This window comes from Onthophagus taurus, chromosome 7, assembly GCF_036711975.1.
Source record: "Onthophagus taurus isolate NC chromosome 7, IU_Otau_3.0, whole genome shotgun sequence".
NCBI lineage: Eukaryota > Metazoa > Arthropoda > Insecta > Coleoptera > Scarabaeidae > Onthophagus > Onthophagus taurus.
The window spans coordinates 33,942,539-33,958,514 of NC_091972.1; the positions used below are offsets into that span (position 1 = coordinate 33,942,539).

The 15,976-nt window shown below is 34.3% G+C and overlaps 1 protein-coding gene across 1 annotated transcript in view; it reads left to right on the plus strand.

Annotated features, from left to right (window-relative positions):
- Positions 1–15,976, plus strand: part of LOC111418754 (neural cell adhesion molecule 2-like) — a 455,796-nt gene that overhangs the window by 231,267 nt on the left and 208,553 nt on the right. Inside the window, exon 3 of the mRNA XM_023051417.2 lies at positions 9,275–9,483. Coding sequence (XP_022907185.1) covers positions 9,275–9,483 — 209 coding nt within the window. The remainder of the gene's footprint in view (positions 1–9,274; positions 9,484–15,976) is intronic.

A 15,976-nucleotide genomic window follows, 5' to 3' on the forward strand; every position in this document is an offset into this window, starting at 1 on the left:
AAGCTTGGCGTGGGCACTGTACGAGAGATTTCTAATAGTTTTTACCTGTTGCAAAACAAAAATCTTCAAGATTCGTATTTGGCTGGACTTATTACAACTACACCAGTAAAATGTAAGAAAGTCAATCAGGCGGCCGTGGAAGATGGGATTAGTAAACCAAAGAGTGCACATTTCACATATGTGGTAAATTTTTAATTTCATTTAGGTAAAAATTTAATCCACTGATTTATTCATTAAACACACAGGTAAGACATGGTGGCAATACCTTCAATGTTTGTAAACGTGCTTTTATGTCCATCCATTGCATTAACAAAAGTCGTGTTGAACGTATTGCCAATCACTTAAAAACACATTCTCCTGCACCCCTGTATCAACATGGGAAACATTCAACAAGCCCTAATGAAATATCACAAGACATCAACAATAAAATTGATATCCACATTAAGAGCTTTCCAAAATGCCAAAGCCATTATCGCACGGGCCACTATTTTCTGTCTCCACTTTTAAAGGCTGATTTATGGCATACAAAAATATCAGAGAGTCTCACATAAATTAGCGGAGTGTGGTTGGCTGAATATGCATAATAGGATGACTCTACATATAGGAGTAGTTTATTTCAAAATCTTAAAAGACAAAATTCCTGTTTATTTAAGTAATAAAATAACCTACCGTACTGATGTACATAATGTCAATATTCGAAGAAAAGATTCACTTACGGTGCCACGTCACGCGTCGACTGCTTTTCGGAATTTATTTACATACGGCATCACAGTTTTTTGGAACACCCTTCCTCGCCCATTAAAAGTGTTAAACGTGTCAAAGTTTAAAATTAAATACAAACGGTATCTATGTGAGCGACAGACAAGATTGAATTAGTTTTCCTTATTATACTCAGTTATATATATATATTTTTTTTGCGCTGTTATGGATTATTTGTTGTTATAATACATAGGAGCCAGGGGAAGAGCAGGCCTCACTACGAAGGTGTTGCCTGACCTGGCTACCTAATTAACCTTCTTAATTTTCTTTATTATGTAAAGTTATTTATATGTAAAAGATTTTTGAGGGTTAATAAATTGCATTATTATTATTATTATTATTAAATATTTCGAAAATGTACGAATTGTATTTGGACATATATGAACCACAATTATACAACAATTTGACCAATAAAAGAAAAATAAATCCAACTGTTAAATATGATTACTATCGGAAATATTTTGTTGAAACTTTCAACATTAGTTTTGGAAAACCGAAAGCAGACACATGTCAAACTTGCGAAGAATAGGACGTAAAAATTCCTGCTGCAGACACTGCTGATATAAAACACAGTTAGAGACAGAAAAGAAGCTACATCTCCTTAGAGCTGGAACATAAAAAAGAAGAACATAAAGACATAAAAGAAAAAACTACACTTGCTATTGATGATGATGATGATGCTATTGCTATTGATGAATAAAATTTTCCACTACCCACTCTGGCAGCTGTCGATGTTTTCTATAAGCGACAGTTATGGGTGTATAATTGCTGCATTCACGCTGCCAGCTTAAATACAAGCTTTTGTTATTTGTATGAACAGCTGACTGGTTCAAAGGGTCAGAGTGTTGTAGTTGGTTTGCTAAATCATTTTATTGCAACTAAACTAGATGCAAAAATCAGAGAGTTACATATTTTTTTAGACAACTGCAGCTTACAAAACAAAAACGCTGTTATAGGGCAGTCTTTGTATACTCTGGTAAAAATGGGACGATTTGAAGTAATAATTCACTGACTACCGGACTGTGAACTAGGCCACAGTTTTCTCTCCTGTGATCGAACTTTTGGGAGGATAACGCAAGAAAAGAAAAAACATGAGAAAATTTATTTGCCCCAAGAATATGTCAGAATCATTAACTTGGCCTCGCGTAATTTTCAAACTATTACTGTCGATCAAGAAATGTTACTAGACTATAAAAGTCATTTTATTGATAAGTTTAAAAAAACTAGAAATAAATTCACAATTTCCAAATATCGCCTCTTTCAATACGATAGACAAAAGATTCCGATGATTCAAGTGAGTGTCAGTTCTCCCATATTTTTAGATTATATTCTTGAAAAACCGATCCAACAAGCAACATTGCCTAATCATGAGCAGAAATTGTAGAAGGAAAAACGAAAGTTAAAACCCCAAAAATACGATCACGTCATGTATTTAGCCAACAAACACGTACCAGCGATAGACAAGTGGTACTACAATGAAATATTTGAAATACAAAACGCCGGTGCCCCGGCCCACAACGAGAACGAGTATATTAACGACGATTCTAACTAGATTACACTTCACTATGTTTAAATATATGTTAATTTAAATTTAAGCAATAAATAATGTTAAAAATCTATGGTTTACGTTATTAAACGCTAATTAACTTCATTTTAATGCCGATTTTACCTCACGGTGATATTTTAATTCGTTCTTGAGATATGATATTGTAAATTGCATTTTTATCAATTTAACCTCTCTAGCCACAGTGTTTAACTAATAAAATCGTATCAACCGCCATTATAAGAACGAAGGAAACATTTTGGGTGTGGTGAAACTAGATGAAATTTGCTATAATATGATATAATGCTATAATATAATCATCTTCATACCTCAATTATATTTTAAGATATTATTTTTTCAAATTTTTAAAGTTAACTTGTTTTATATGCAAAACATCGCAATATCTACACTCTTAGATGTAAATAACTAATACGCAAATTATTAATTACTGTTAAAGTTTTCAACAGAATATCTCAGGGTTCCAAAAATGTTCTGTGGTTTATAAAAATATTCAGGTATTCAGGACTTTAAGTATTATTCTCAAAGCATTTTTTGCCAGTTTGTAAGGATTAATAATTTATTGGATTTAGGATTAACCATTTTATAGAATTTCAAGAAAACATTTAAAGAGTTAGTATTTTCAAGGCTATCTAAGGAATTTTAAAGATTTTTTAATAATGAACAGTCTTTTTACCCGGATTATCATGCTGTATTACCATACTGTAATAGTAATAGAATCTACGACAACACTTCATCCTTTAGCAACAATTTACTAACTCTATGGATTTAGAGTAACTTTCAACACTGTTAAGAGTTAAAGTAAATCTACAACAGGAAACTTTAATCTATTAGAGTATATTGAAAAAATTATCTCTAATAGAGTTTATCCATAAGTAGAGTAAATAATAAATAGATTAAAATTTACTCTAAAAAAACACTCTATACTTTTAATCTGTGCTCTAAAATTTTAAACCGGTATTATTTTTTACCGTGTACAAGCGATTTCTATACCATATCAATACTTCAAGCAAAATAAAGTATGTATATCACGCCGTAGAGATAAGACAGCAGCTCTTGCAGCCATAAATCCATACTATAATGAACTAACAGAAATGAATGTAGCAAGACAAACTCTGGGAAACTAACTATTTTTTAAAAGAAGGGTAAACTTAGAAAGCAATCAATAGCAATGTAGCAAAGAAGCAGAAAATATTAATGATAAATGAGGTAAGATACCTTTATGATGACATAATCTCGAATAAGATTCATTTGGCTTAAAAAGTACGCTATTTCGCATTACACGCTATGTATTATACATTACACTAAATATTCACCTTATCCCTTGTACGGGGAAAAGAGGGGATTAAGACCCTCAGACTCATTCATTTTCAATATCAGTATGACTTTTATATTTGTGGCAAACCGACATTAGATAGATTCGATTAAAAAAACATGGAGCGCTACATGTTATATTAAGATGGTGATAGTCTGATCACTACGATTTATGATAACAATAATTTTGATAGGCATAATTATCGTATTTGGGGCTCAGAAAATCCGCTCAATGATTCATGAGGAGCAATTACATTTACAACGTGTCACTGCTTTTTGCATACCACATTGGATATATTAATACATTATTAACCTTAATGTAAAATTAATTTATTTGGAAACAGATACTTTTTGGGTTAAGATGTCATGTCTTCAACCATGTTCAAGGAGTATCAATGAATGTTAAACCATTGTGTGGAACCATCGCGACGGTAGAAGCGTCGAGTTATGTGTGGGACTAGAATATGCGGAGAATTATCTTTAGAAATGGTTACGCAACAATACACACTCCTTGACAGTCGTTAAATATTGTAAAAATTGTGGAGTTTAATGCTCGTTTGTGTAATAGAGTTAGTGGACGAGTTAGCGAGAAAAGCTAATAATAACGGAGGAATCAGGAGTAATAATCTTATTCCTACAGAACTATGTGATTTACTGTAGAGGTTAAGCTAGTCACTCTCCATCTGTCGGTGTTATTATTTAATCTTCACTCTATAATCACCAATCTGAAATTTTTAAGTATACATAATTAATAGTTACATCACCTTTATCAATACATTCAGGTATTTAAGCAATCTGTCCAGTAAAAAAGTAAAAAGCGATCTTAAGCTTAAGCATAAAAAAAGATCTTAAGCAGGTTACTAATTGAGATATTCATAATTAATTTTGACCTATAAAGAAATTACAATGTCATTGCCATTAGTTCTCTGAAATTTATGACAGAAATTACTTACGGAAAAGTTAAATTAGCTTGTGTCACCGAACGACTTTAACAAAGGAATTTGCATTTTATATTCATGTATCATTCTGCCTTGCATCGCGTTAACATGCATCATGCTAACAACGTATGGAGAATAAGACGTATAATTACCGGAACGATGAGTTTTTCGAAATATCCACTTTAGAGTTCTTTCGGTAGCAGTATCAGTTAATTATAGCTTAATTAGCAACAGATTTAGCGACTTCCTAATATAGACTTTTCAGAAATATGGATTTTCTCCGTCTCTAAACTGGATTTAATATCTCTCCTACGGTCGCGACGCAATTATTCTGCCAATTTATTACACACTGAGGGAAATTATTCTTGACATTTAAGAAAACTTTATTCTTGAATATAATTCTTTGAAACAAGTATAAAATACTCTTAAAATATATTCTTAGCATCGAAGAATGTCAATTTTTTGTATCAAAAAATTCGTTCTTGCGTCAATAATTTATAATACTCAAATGATGAATTATACAAGACTGTTGTTACATGAATAAGTTTTTCATAATAGAAAGATACGTTATTCTTCACTTAAGAAATCTATTCTCGATATGAAAATAGGATCGTTAACGCAACTTTAACTAAGAATTAGTTTTCTTTAGAATCAAGAATATTTGTGTACTTGCTTTCAGACTATGTGGTTTTTCTTCGCTCAATAAAATGATTTTCTTGTGGATATACAAAAATATGATAAGCTTCAACCAAGAGTAATAATCTTCGTTCAAGAATATTTTTCTCTCAGTGCAGTTAGCATAAGGTTATTTTTATGTTAGAACATTTAGTTAGTTTTAAAGAGAATTAATTTGTTTATTTATACTAAATGTCGCATTGCGAGTTCTCATCTTCACCCTTATACCAGATTAAAGCCTACGATCGTATGTTTGAATACAATATTGACCGTGCACCAACTGACAGTGACACGTGTATGGTTTAGGCAAAATCAGACAAACACTGGATCGGTGGATGTATAATATCATTCACCGAATTCAGGATTTCATGTACAATTCATGAGCATTATTGATTTAAATGCTTTTTATTTAAAGAATATTGATATTATTTTTTAATTGCATGTGACTAACGGATTAAGTTAGTTAAGTTAACAAATCGGTGAGTTCAAGTTAACCCTATACACTCTACATTATAACATTTTCTGATAGACCGAAAAATACGAATTACATCATAATATTTGATAATCACAATCAAATATTGGTTAATTAGTTTCTATGATATTAATTAATAAAAATTAATTATAAATTAGTTATGACGCTTATTGTATGCAGCGCAACAGTATAAAACAAAATTTGCTAAAATTGTTGCATTCTACAACTATTCATATACTCCTGATTGTTTCAGGAGATCACATTACGACCAGTCCTTACGTTAAAGGAATAATGATTAAACACCTTCCTTGAGTACCAATAAGAGGGTGTGGGTTACTGCCGCAATATTTAATAAATTGTTTTATGAATGCAAGAAGCAGTGAGCTTTTCCACTGGTCTCCATCCCTTGTCCCATTCTCACTACATGTCTACATGCCCACTTCAGCGTTTGTATTCTGATTAATTTCGTTACATCTTTAAAAAGCTGATATATCTCGCTGATGTACCTGATAGTCTAATGATTGTTTTATATATTCATATCTTTGTGTGTCGTTATGGTCTGAAAACATGGGCTAGTGTGAAGTATGCTCCATTTGCTTATGTTGTTCTTTTATTTATTTCTATATCTTCCGTGCCATCCCTGCATAGCATGACCCTCAAATATTTCAACTGTTTGGCCTTCTCAATGTCATCCTCCATGATGATATTCTGTGTTTGTTTGAGATTGAGTGTCTCTGTTTGTGTTTTTACCTTTCTTTCCTCTGTTTACCTCCGACTCCATCCCCTTGGCATGTCCCTTCAGTTAAGAGTATGCATATCTCCTGGTTTCATACGACTCATAATGTTCACATCGTCTGTATATGCAGCCACACTTACTGTTTTGTTGGTCAGAAAAACTTCTCATCCGAAGTCCAATTGTTTTACTATGAATTCAAGTGTTAGTTTGAATAAAGTTGAGACTAGTAAATAGGAAGCGGGAGTTTCAGTCTACGTGTTATTGTAAACAGATTTGTTAGTTCATTATGTATACGCTTGCTTGGTATTTGCTCTTCCTTCAATACATTACTTATCAACACGTGAATGTGTGTTTTTTTTGCCCAACCCATCCTTTTTTTTTCTAAAAACTTTTCCTTCTCCGGAATCACCCTCTCAGTTTATTTATTAGTTTTTTTTTTTCGGTCGGTCCATAGGTCCTACCTATCATAACGCCTAGATACTTCAGCGACTTTTTGGATTCGACTATATGTCCTTTTTCTCTTATACTCGCTTCTCTGTCACATTTTCTGGTCTTCATTATCACCACTTCAGTCTATTCTGTAGCCACCTAACTTATATAATTTGGATGGGATAAATTCTTCGCCTCACTGCTTCGAAATCTATTCGCCTTTCCTTTGTTCTCCGTGCCACATTCCCATGCTCCTATGTGCATTGTTTCTCATCTTTTCTCACACTTATCATCAAACTATATTGCCGTCTTTCTTGCTTTCCTAATATTTCTTCTCCAGTACCCGTTACTGCTATTTTAATGTTGTGCCACTGTTCTTTTACTGGTTGTGCGTCTAGGCATTTGCATTTTTCTATATTCAATTTGTTTATCTTTGTTAATTAGTTGTCGTTGCCGCTGTTTCTTCCTCTTGTTGCTTATTCTGCTCCTGAAATTTGTCTGCACTGACAAATAATCTGAGCCATAGACTTCCCTTTGTGTCTTTACGTTGCTTTCCTTCTGTCTATCAGATCGTAATCTATTTGATTGACTGTACTTCCATCATATGAGATCCACGTAGCTTATGTATATCCCTATGTGGGAGTTGTGTGGAACTTCAGGTCATATTTTTACTGTTTGCAAAGTTTATCAGACATTCCCGTTTTCATTAGTCTCCTCTGTGCAGAGAGTGTTCTCCTATAGTACCCATGAAGTGCTGTCTTTTCCGATCTTGACATTCATGTCGTCCATTATGAGCCTGATATCATGTCTTTGTGTCTTGTCATACTTTTTCCAAGTATTGGTAACAATTCTTTTTCATTTCTGTATCTTGCTCTTCTGTATGGCAGTGTACATATATTGATTATGATTAAATTAAAGAGTACTGTCCACGATAAATGCTGTGCCAAGTTCTCTATTTTCTCTTTCGTGTCCACTTTACATATTACATGAGTTTTTGTGTTTCGTATATCTTTCATATAATTGTTATATGGGGTCAACTATTTGGAGGTGAGAGTCGGGATTGAGTATGAGAGGCTAAATGACTCTCAGGATACAGCGTCATGTTTTGCTTTTCACTCTCCTTAGGCTCCTTTTTAGACAAATGTTTGTCCCAAAATAATAATCTCGCAAAGACGCAATGTAACATTAACATATGTAGTTAGCAGGACATAACCGTGCTTTTGGAGTTTTTCAATTCAATATGAGGAAAGAAAATCTTAATTATAACGCACAAGGTATTCATGTATGATACAAAATGAAATTGTTTCAATCGAATGCAACAATGTCCCTACAACATCTAATCAACCTAATACTAGTAATACTTTTCCTTTTTTTAGTGATCTGTTCAGTGTGTATTTGTAATTCTTACATATATCGGGTTTTATACACTAATCAAGTATATTTTTTCTTTTCTTTTTTTCCCTTTTTCTCGCAGTATCATGCTTCTATTAGATGTGTGCCGAGGCCTGATTAACAGTTTGTTGAGTATCAGTTGGATTTTACAGTGGACGGATTGCTGGCTCTATCCATAAGCTCTCCTCTATTACTTTATTCGGGCTTGGTACTGGTATTAATAACTGTTGAGTTACTCAATCCACACATCAGCTACTCCAGATGGAGTCTATGATCGGTTTGATCAACATTCGAGTTAACTAATTTTTCTTTTGACCATGAAAAACTCCCAGCAATTCATCACGATTTGATTGAAAACATAGTTAATATGATAAAGACAAAATTATTACCTTAAGAACAAATAAAGATATCCAAGAACAAAAAAAGCATATACTTTTCTCTATAAAGTCCTAATAATTCAAAACTATATCTTAAGAATTTGATTTTGCAAAAATGGGGCCACCTCCTTATTGATAATTTAAATATTTTTTAGAGCCTAAATATGTTTCAAAAGACTTTTTTCTTTTAATAAAATATTTTATTAAACTCACAGTTGATTGGTCAATAAAAAAGGTCAAGGTAAGTTTTCAATAGCCCAACCCGAGGACATATAAACGAACATAAAGTCGAGGGGGTATATACAAGGAAAGATTTAGATCGGTTTTTGACAAGACGTTCAGGAAGCGAAAGTAATTTTACGGATAAGGGTATTTTTACTACACAATATTATGGGAATACGATTTATAGTGCACTTAAAAAATATTTTATTTGTACCCTTAAAAATGTAACACTTAAAAAATTTAGTTCAAGATGAGATTTAATTTAATGGAGAAGTTACCCAATAAATTTACAACTTCGTATAACCCATTCATCACACTTTTGCTATTCTCTGTCTAATGTGCAAAGCGAAACGTCCTCAAACTATTTACTAACGGCCATATTCCATTGTTTGCTTTCAGTGTGGACGGTCGTGACAGAGGATTTACCCACGCTGAGCGCTGGTCCGACGAGAATGTGTTCTCGAATAGAGCGTTCTTCATGCCTGAAAAACAACCGGCGGAACTCGGTGTGGACCATATCCGGGAAACTGACCAAGGAGTGTACAGATGCCGGGTGGATTTCATCCGCGCCCAAACAAGGAATTCTAAAGTCAACTTGACCGTAATTGGTAAGTGGGCTTTTGCCAGTCGTTCTCCTAACTGAAATTTAGTCTGTATCAAAGTTCCATCTACCTAACTAACGTTACGAACGTTAGATGTGTGGTGACCACTCCAATTATCGTTTTGACCGACCAGGTTTCAACCGTGTGTTAGAACTCTAACATTCAATTAAATTAATTCGCATTCGTACACGCTTTAAGTCAACTACTAATTAATTCATTTTGAAATGATGTAATTTCATTTTTGATGTTCAAAAGCATCGACTTACTCTGTGACCTTAAAGAGATTTTCATTTGAAAGTTCTATAATCCAGAAGTGTATTTCTACACACTTTAAGTTTCTGCAAAAAGAAAAAAAAAGCTTTTTAGCGTTTGTATTCCAACCTAAAACTTTTAGATCGCGTGTTGTTCCAAAACAAGAACTTTTTGTTTGTTTGAAAGTCATTTATTTTTAAAAGTCGGTCACTTCCTGTGAAATTAAAAATTAAGCTAAAGGTGAACGAAAACTTCTTTGATTCGATTTTCACTTTTTTCTCTTTCCAACAAAATCGAGTTAAAACTTTCTGACATATTTTTCACTTTTCAATTTTCCATCGGCTGTACGTTTGAAATCGTAATATTTTCAGAAACAATACAGTACGTGAAAGCTTTAGTAGTTCCACTTTAGTATGACGTAGCTGAATCAATTGAAAACACAAATTTAAATAGTGTTTGTATGGAATTGGTCTAAAATCGAAGTTACGATGTATCCCACTCAATATTTGTGCGAGTACAATACCACAAATATCGTATGTAATAATACAACGCTATAAAATAAAAAACAATATTTTTTTGTGTGAAATATTTAATTTAAATTCTAACTCGATTTTATTGTTATGATCCCCGGAAAACGCATAAAACGGAAGTGTAAACGTGAAAGGCGGAAATTTAGTGGCAGTTGTAGAATGTTTCATACCTGAAGGACTAACGTTAATGGAAAATGTCGAAATCGCACACCGTGTAATATTTAAATATGTTTGCGTTATAAATTTAATACATGTAGAATCGTTAATCGCTTATCCAGTTTCATTAAAACAGACAGAGATGTGATCGATATATAAATTTATTGTAATTTCGGAATCATGTAACATTTAGTTAACAATAGTTATTATTCAATATGTCATATAATCTACGTCCGCATACGAGTTAACAAATAGACTAACTGAGTCACACATTAATCATCAGATTCCATCTGAAATTATAAAGCAAATCCATACAAATCTACGTCAACGACAACTTACACTGCGTTAAATGCACGTTCCTGGGAAATCGACGTGATTTACAATGACAGGACAATGGGTGATCCATCGTTATCCCTCAAGTTACTCTATATTATAATTAATATAGTGTAACATTAAATAATAATAATAATAATAAATTTATTACCATAATAAACAAAATACAAATTAAAGAAAATGTATACCTTTAACTACTTAATGTATAAATATAGGCAAAAGGGTCGATTTATCGTGTAAGCGATATCTTCCAAAGGACCCAATCAGTCAACCGTATACTGAATATATTAAAAAAACAATAAATAAATGGCAAGCTACTATGTTAAACCTATGGTCACTAAAACGGTGCATAATGTTAGTTGCTAGAATAAAAGAAGAAGAGAAGAAAAAGAAGAGAAGTAAAAGAAGAAGAAGAGAAGAAAAGGAAGAAGAAGGAGAAGAAGAAGTTCTCAGGAAGATACTTAGAGAGCAAATAAATGACGTTTTAGATGGTTTTTAAATGTCATAAAGAGAGGAATATTGCGAATCTCAGTAGGCAGACTTTTCGAAAGGGTTATGGCCTGCACAGTAAACGATTTGTGGTAAATCTCAGTACTATGGGTCGGGAACATAAGCAGAGAATCTAACTGAGATCTAGTGGGTAAACCATGCGAAGAAAAGCGTTGAAATATACAGTAGAGATACCCTGGTGTTTGATTGTGAAGAACAGTATATAACATAGTCAATATACGTAACGATCTACGGTTCTGACAGCTTAATAATTACGGTATGGAGTTTTGTGTTGAGATCTCTCGAAATCAACGATATACCGTATACAGTTGTTTTGAAGTCTTTGCAGTTTGTTTCGGAGTGTTACCGAAAGATCAGGATATGCCGTGTCAGCATAATCTATGTGGGGGAAAATCCGAGAATAACAAAGATTACGAAGGACAATGGAAGGAAGGAAGCAACGGAGACTTTTTAGCGAGTGGAAACAATGATAGACCTTTCTGCAGACGGATTAAATTTAAAGTTTCCAGGATATTGTCAAATCCATAACCACCCCAACGTTTCTAATCGTATCTGACAGCTGAATAATGTCACCGTCAAGCAATAAGTGAATGGGTGAAAAGTCATTAAGCTTTGCCAGTAAAGGTCGACTGCCAAACGCATTTGTTTGACTTTTAGCAGAATTTAATTTAAGGCCATAACGTTTAGACCAATCCAAAATATAAGAAAGATCATGATTAAGACGTGCAATTGCTTCCGGAAAATCATTAATAGTTGTCGTAGTGTAAATTTGGAGGTCATCAGCATACACTTCACAATTACAAGAAAAGCAGTCGGTGACGGCATTAATAAAAATTGAAAAGAGTAACGGATCCAACACACTACCCTGGGCACACCACATTTAATATCACAAGCAGGCGAGAGCGCAGAATCAGCACGCATACACAAGGAACGACAAGAAAGGTAAGATTGAAACCAAGATAAACATAAAGAGGTAAATCCAAGGGCAGCCAACAAGAGCTCGTGATCAACCGAATCGAACGCCTTGCTGAAATCAACGATGGTAACGTAACGTTTGTCGCATGCATACCTAATATCATCTGTAATCTTAATAAGTGCTGTTGTCGTGCTATAACCTTTATGAAAACCCGATTGAAACTCGTTGTGCAAATTAAATTCTTGTAAATACTCTTGAACTTGTAAGTAAACAAGGCACTCGAAAGCTTTGGATAGAACGGATAAAATGGAAATAGGGCGAAAATCATTTAAACTTAAAGGACTCTTGGATTTAGGTATAGGGACAACATAGCAACCTTCCAGTTTGAAGGGAATGAGGATCGTTCAATGGAGAATTTAAAAATGTGAGTAATAGGAGTAAGAACAATATCCAATATAGGAAGAAGAAGTTTGACACCAACTCCATCAGCTCCCACACTAGTAGACCTCGAGTGATTCAAGGCATCGCGGATTTCTGATGCTGTGGCCAGAACAAAGGAGAAAGAGGAGGATTTAGATGAGGCAAGAATTTCAGTAATACTAGTCATCTTAGTCTCACCATTAATGAGCAGAGGTGGGTCGACAAAAAATGAATTGAAAGCAGCCCGAACAGAGGGTGACTCAACCGCCCCTAAGGAACGCATAATCCTCCAAAACGTCCTCGGACTAGCATTGGAAAGCCAAATTTTTTTGGCATTCCTACATTGGTGATTGCAACGGTTACGCAAGGTCCTATAGTTTTCACGATTAATAGTAGTTGGAATACGTTTAAATAATAGCTTTGCACGGTTACGTTCTCTCATCAATGATCTTATTGCATCACTTAACCAGGGTGCGGGCGGATGTCTCACTGCGTCGTCTGAGTGGGGCATGCTTGTCATAGAGATTGGTAAGTTTAGAGTTGAAGTAGTCAACCTTTCCATCAATATCGGCCATTCGATAAAGCGGGAGCCAATCGATCTTTTGCGCATCACACAACAGCAAATCGTTATCAATACGATCCAGGTCACTAACGGAAATAATGGGTTGCGAGGAAATATGTTGTCCCATCTGCACTGCACAGTAAATTAGATGGTGATTGGAAAATTGAGGAGCAGGGAGCTGACTATGCGAAAGTATGCTGCTCGGATGAGATTACGACTCGGCCGAACAGAAAGATCCAGAAGCGAATGCGATGTAGGAAGATGATGAGTTGGTTGTAAGGACAGGATGGACAAATTTAATGAGGAAGCAATGAAGCGAAGTTTATGTTGAGTCATTCATTTTTTAGGAGACAAGTATTGAATTCTCCCATCAGGAGAATAGTGTTATAATTAAAAGAGTGACTCTCAAGGTTTCCTCCAATTGATCAAAGTAGTTAACAAGAGGACGACAATAAAAAAACGCCAAGTAATAACTTGTTGTAGAAACTTTTCAGTTCCACAAGCATGAATTCAGCCCCCTGAACTGATCCATCGGAGAATCCATCGGAGAAAAATGTTAGATTCGAATGTGATCAAGAAATCATCAATGTGGGCAGTAATACTTTGCACATTAATATGACACACGGAGATAAAATTTGTTAATCCGTTAAACAAATCAGCTGGAGGTATTCCAGCATAAGTACTAAAGTCGTTTACATCAGCCTCACACGTATGATCGAGAACAAAATCAGAAGTGGACAGAAGAGAAGAATCAAGAGAAGAGTTACAAGAATAGAAAGAATGAGAAGTAGAATCAGATGAGCAACCAGCATTAGCATCCATTTTTACTTCAATTGATCTTAACACACAAAAAAAATAAATAAAACAAAAAGAGAAATAAGCAACACCAATGACTAAATTTAGTCAGCCGAATAACATAACAATGCCAGCCATGCAACGAAAAACCAGGCCATTACTATAAAATAATGGAGAGAAAAAAAAGAAAAGAAAATAACTATAACAATTTCCTTGTAGTTGAATAACAAAAAAAAAGAAAAAATATATATCTATATACTTCTTATTTACTAATAAGCTAACAGACCCGAGACGACTTCTCCACGTATCACTCAACCGCTGCACGACTTCTAGTAGTCACACCGCGACGATGCTGAGGACGAGGACATCCTTCCACACCAGAAAAGGAGCGTATTACCTTCTTCTTATCCTTTGCCAACGCAACGTATATTCGTCCATCTGAGGTCCAAGTATTTTCAGGTCCCATTAAAGCTTTGGCATTGAGGTAGAGTTGACGCCGACGGACAGTAAGGGATTCAGAAATGAAAACCTTTTTACTTCTCAGTTGGACTTGGATGGCATATTCGGTTTTTTCCTGATAGGACCGAGACGATGACTTCGATCCAGCATGTCAGAGGTGAATTTAAGGTTATGTAATGCCAGATGTTCATTTAGGGCATCAACAACATAGAAATTTGGAGTCGAGAGCACTTAACGCACTAGAACCGGTCTCCCCCATAATGCACCAACTGACAATGATAAGTCAAGGACACAGAAAAACTCGCGTAAAATATTACAGCAAAACTGAGAATTAACAGTCAATTAAACAGACAGCAAGCTAATCAGCATAAACACAATTTTACATCAGAAGCCGAGCGGTTTAACTTACACAAAGAAGCACAATAGCGCGAATTTCTACAAGAAAAATTAGAATAATAATGCACCGGCAACAAAGCACGACTACACTTTATGCGCCATTTTAATTTAAATCATTAAATCAAAAAATAATTATTATCGTATAGAAAATGGTGTTAAAATAAGTTTGTAGAAATAAACCATAATTTACTTCTTTTGCGGTGTAGATTGAGTTTGAAGCCGAGAAAATATTTTCTACCTTCAAACTGTTGAAATCCTCTCATCATTGCGCGAAAAGTTTCGAAAACTTTGATTAATCTTTCTCATCATAGGCGCGACCCAGACGCGAGTCAGTCCCACTTGTTTGCCTTGCGGAAATTTCCTCTTTTCAAAATGCGTTTTTCCTGCACGAGAAAAAGTTTTATTACTTTACGTTGAATTTAATTATAATTAAAAATATGTTAGTACGCGCGGAACGTTACGTGTACCGAATTTTTATCGTAAAAGTTTAACGTAAGTTTCGTGCTCCTCTGTGGTCGAGACATATTTTTCAGGGTTAGATGAAATTTACAACGTACAATTTTCTCCAACTTTCCCAGTTTACTGGCGCGTTATTTCAATTCTCTTCGCGGACAAAAGTTTGTGTTTATAGAAAGCATAAAATAACCATAACTATTTCTTTAAACAGAAGTCGGTATTGTTCTTCGTAGATATCTGATTGAAACTTTCGTTTTTTTTTTCTTTCCAACAATATTACATTGTAATATACATGGTAAGTTACAAATGATATTAACGTTTTAATATAGGTTATATAAGAATTTTTTCATTAATTTTTAAGATATTCTAAAATTTTACTCTACATTTACTTTTACGGAAACATAGACAAATTCCTGCAATGAATTCCTATCCTAAATGAATATATTTCATTAAAATTGGTTGAGTAGATATCGAAATATTTCGCACGCCAGTTTGAAAACAACAACAATAAAGTATACTCACCAACCTGTGTGTACGATGATGTCATCAGACTTCTTTTGAGCTGGTCTATTCAACTTCTTGGCCGCTTCGGAGAACTGTTGAATCTCATTTTGGCCATTGTTACTGGATAGGCCTACATCTCGTTTGATTACACTGCGGTTGGACCACTATTTGCTGCAATATAAGCTGTGCTTTCAACAGTTTTTACACCAC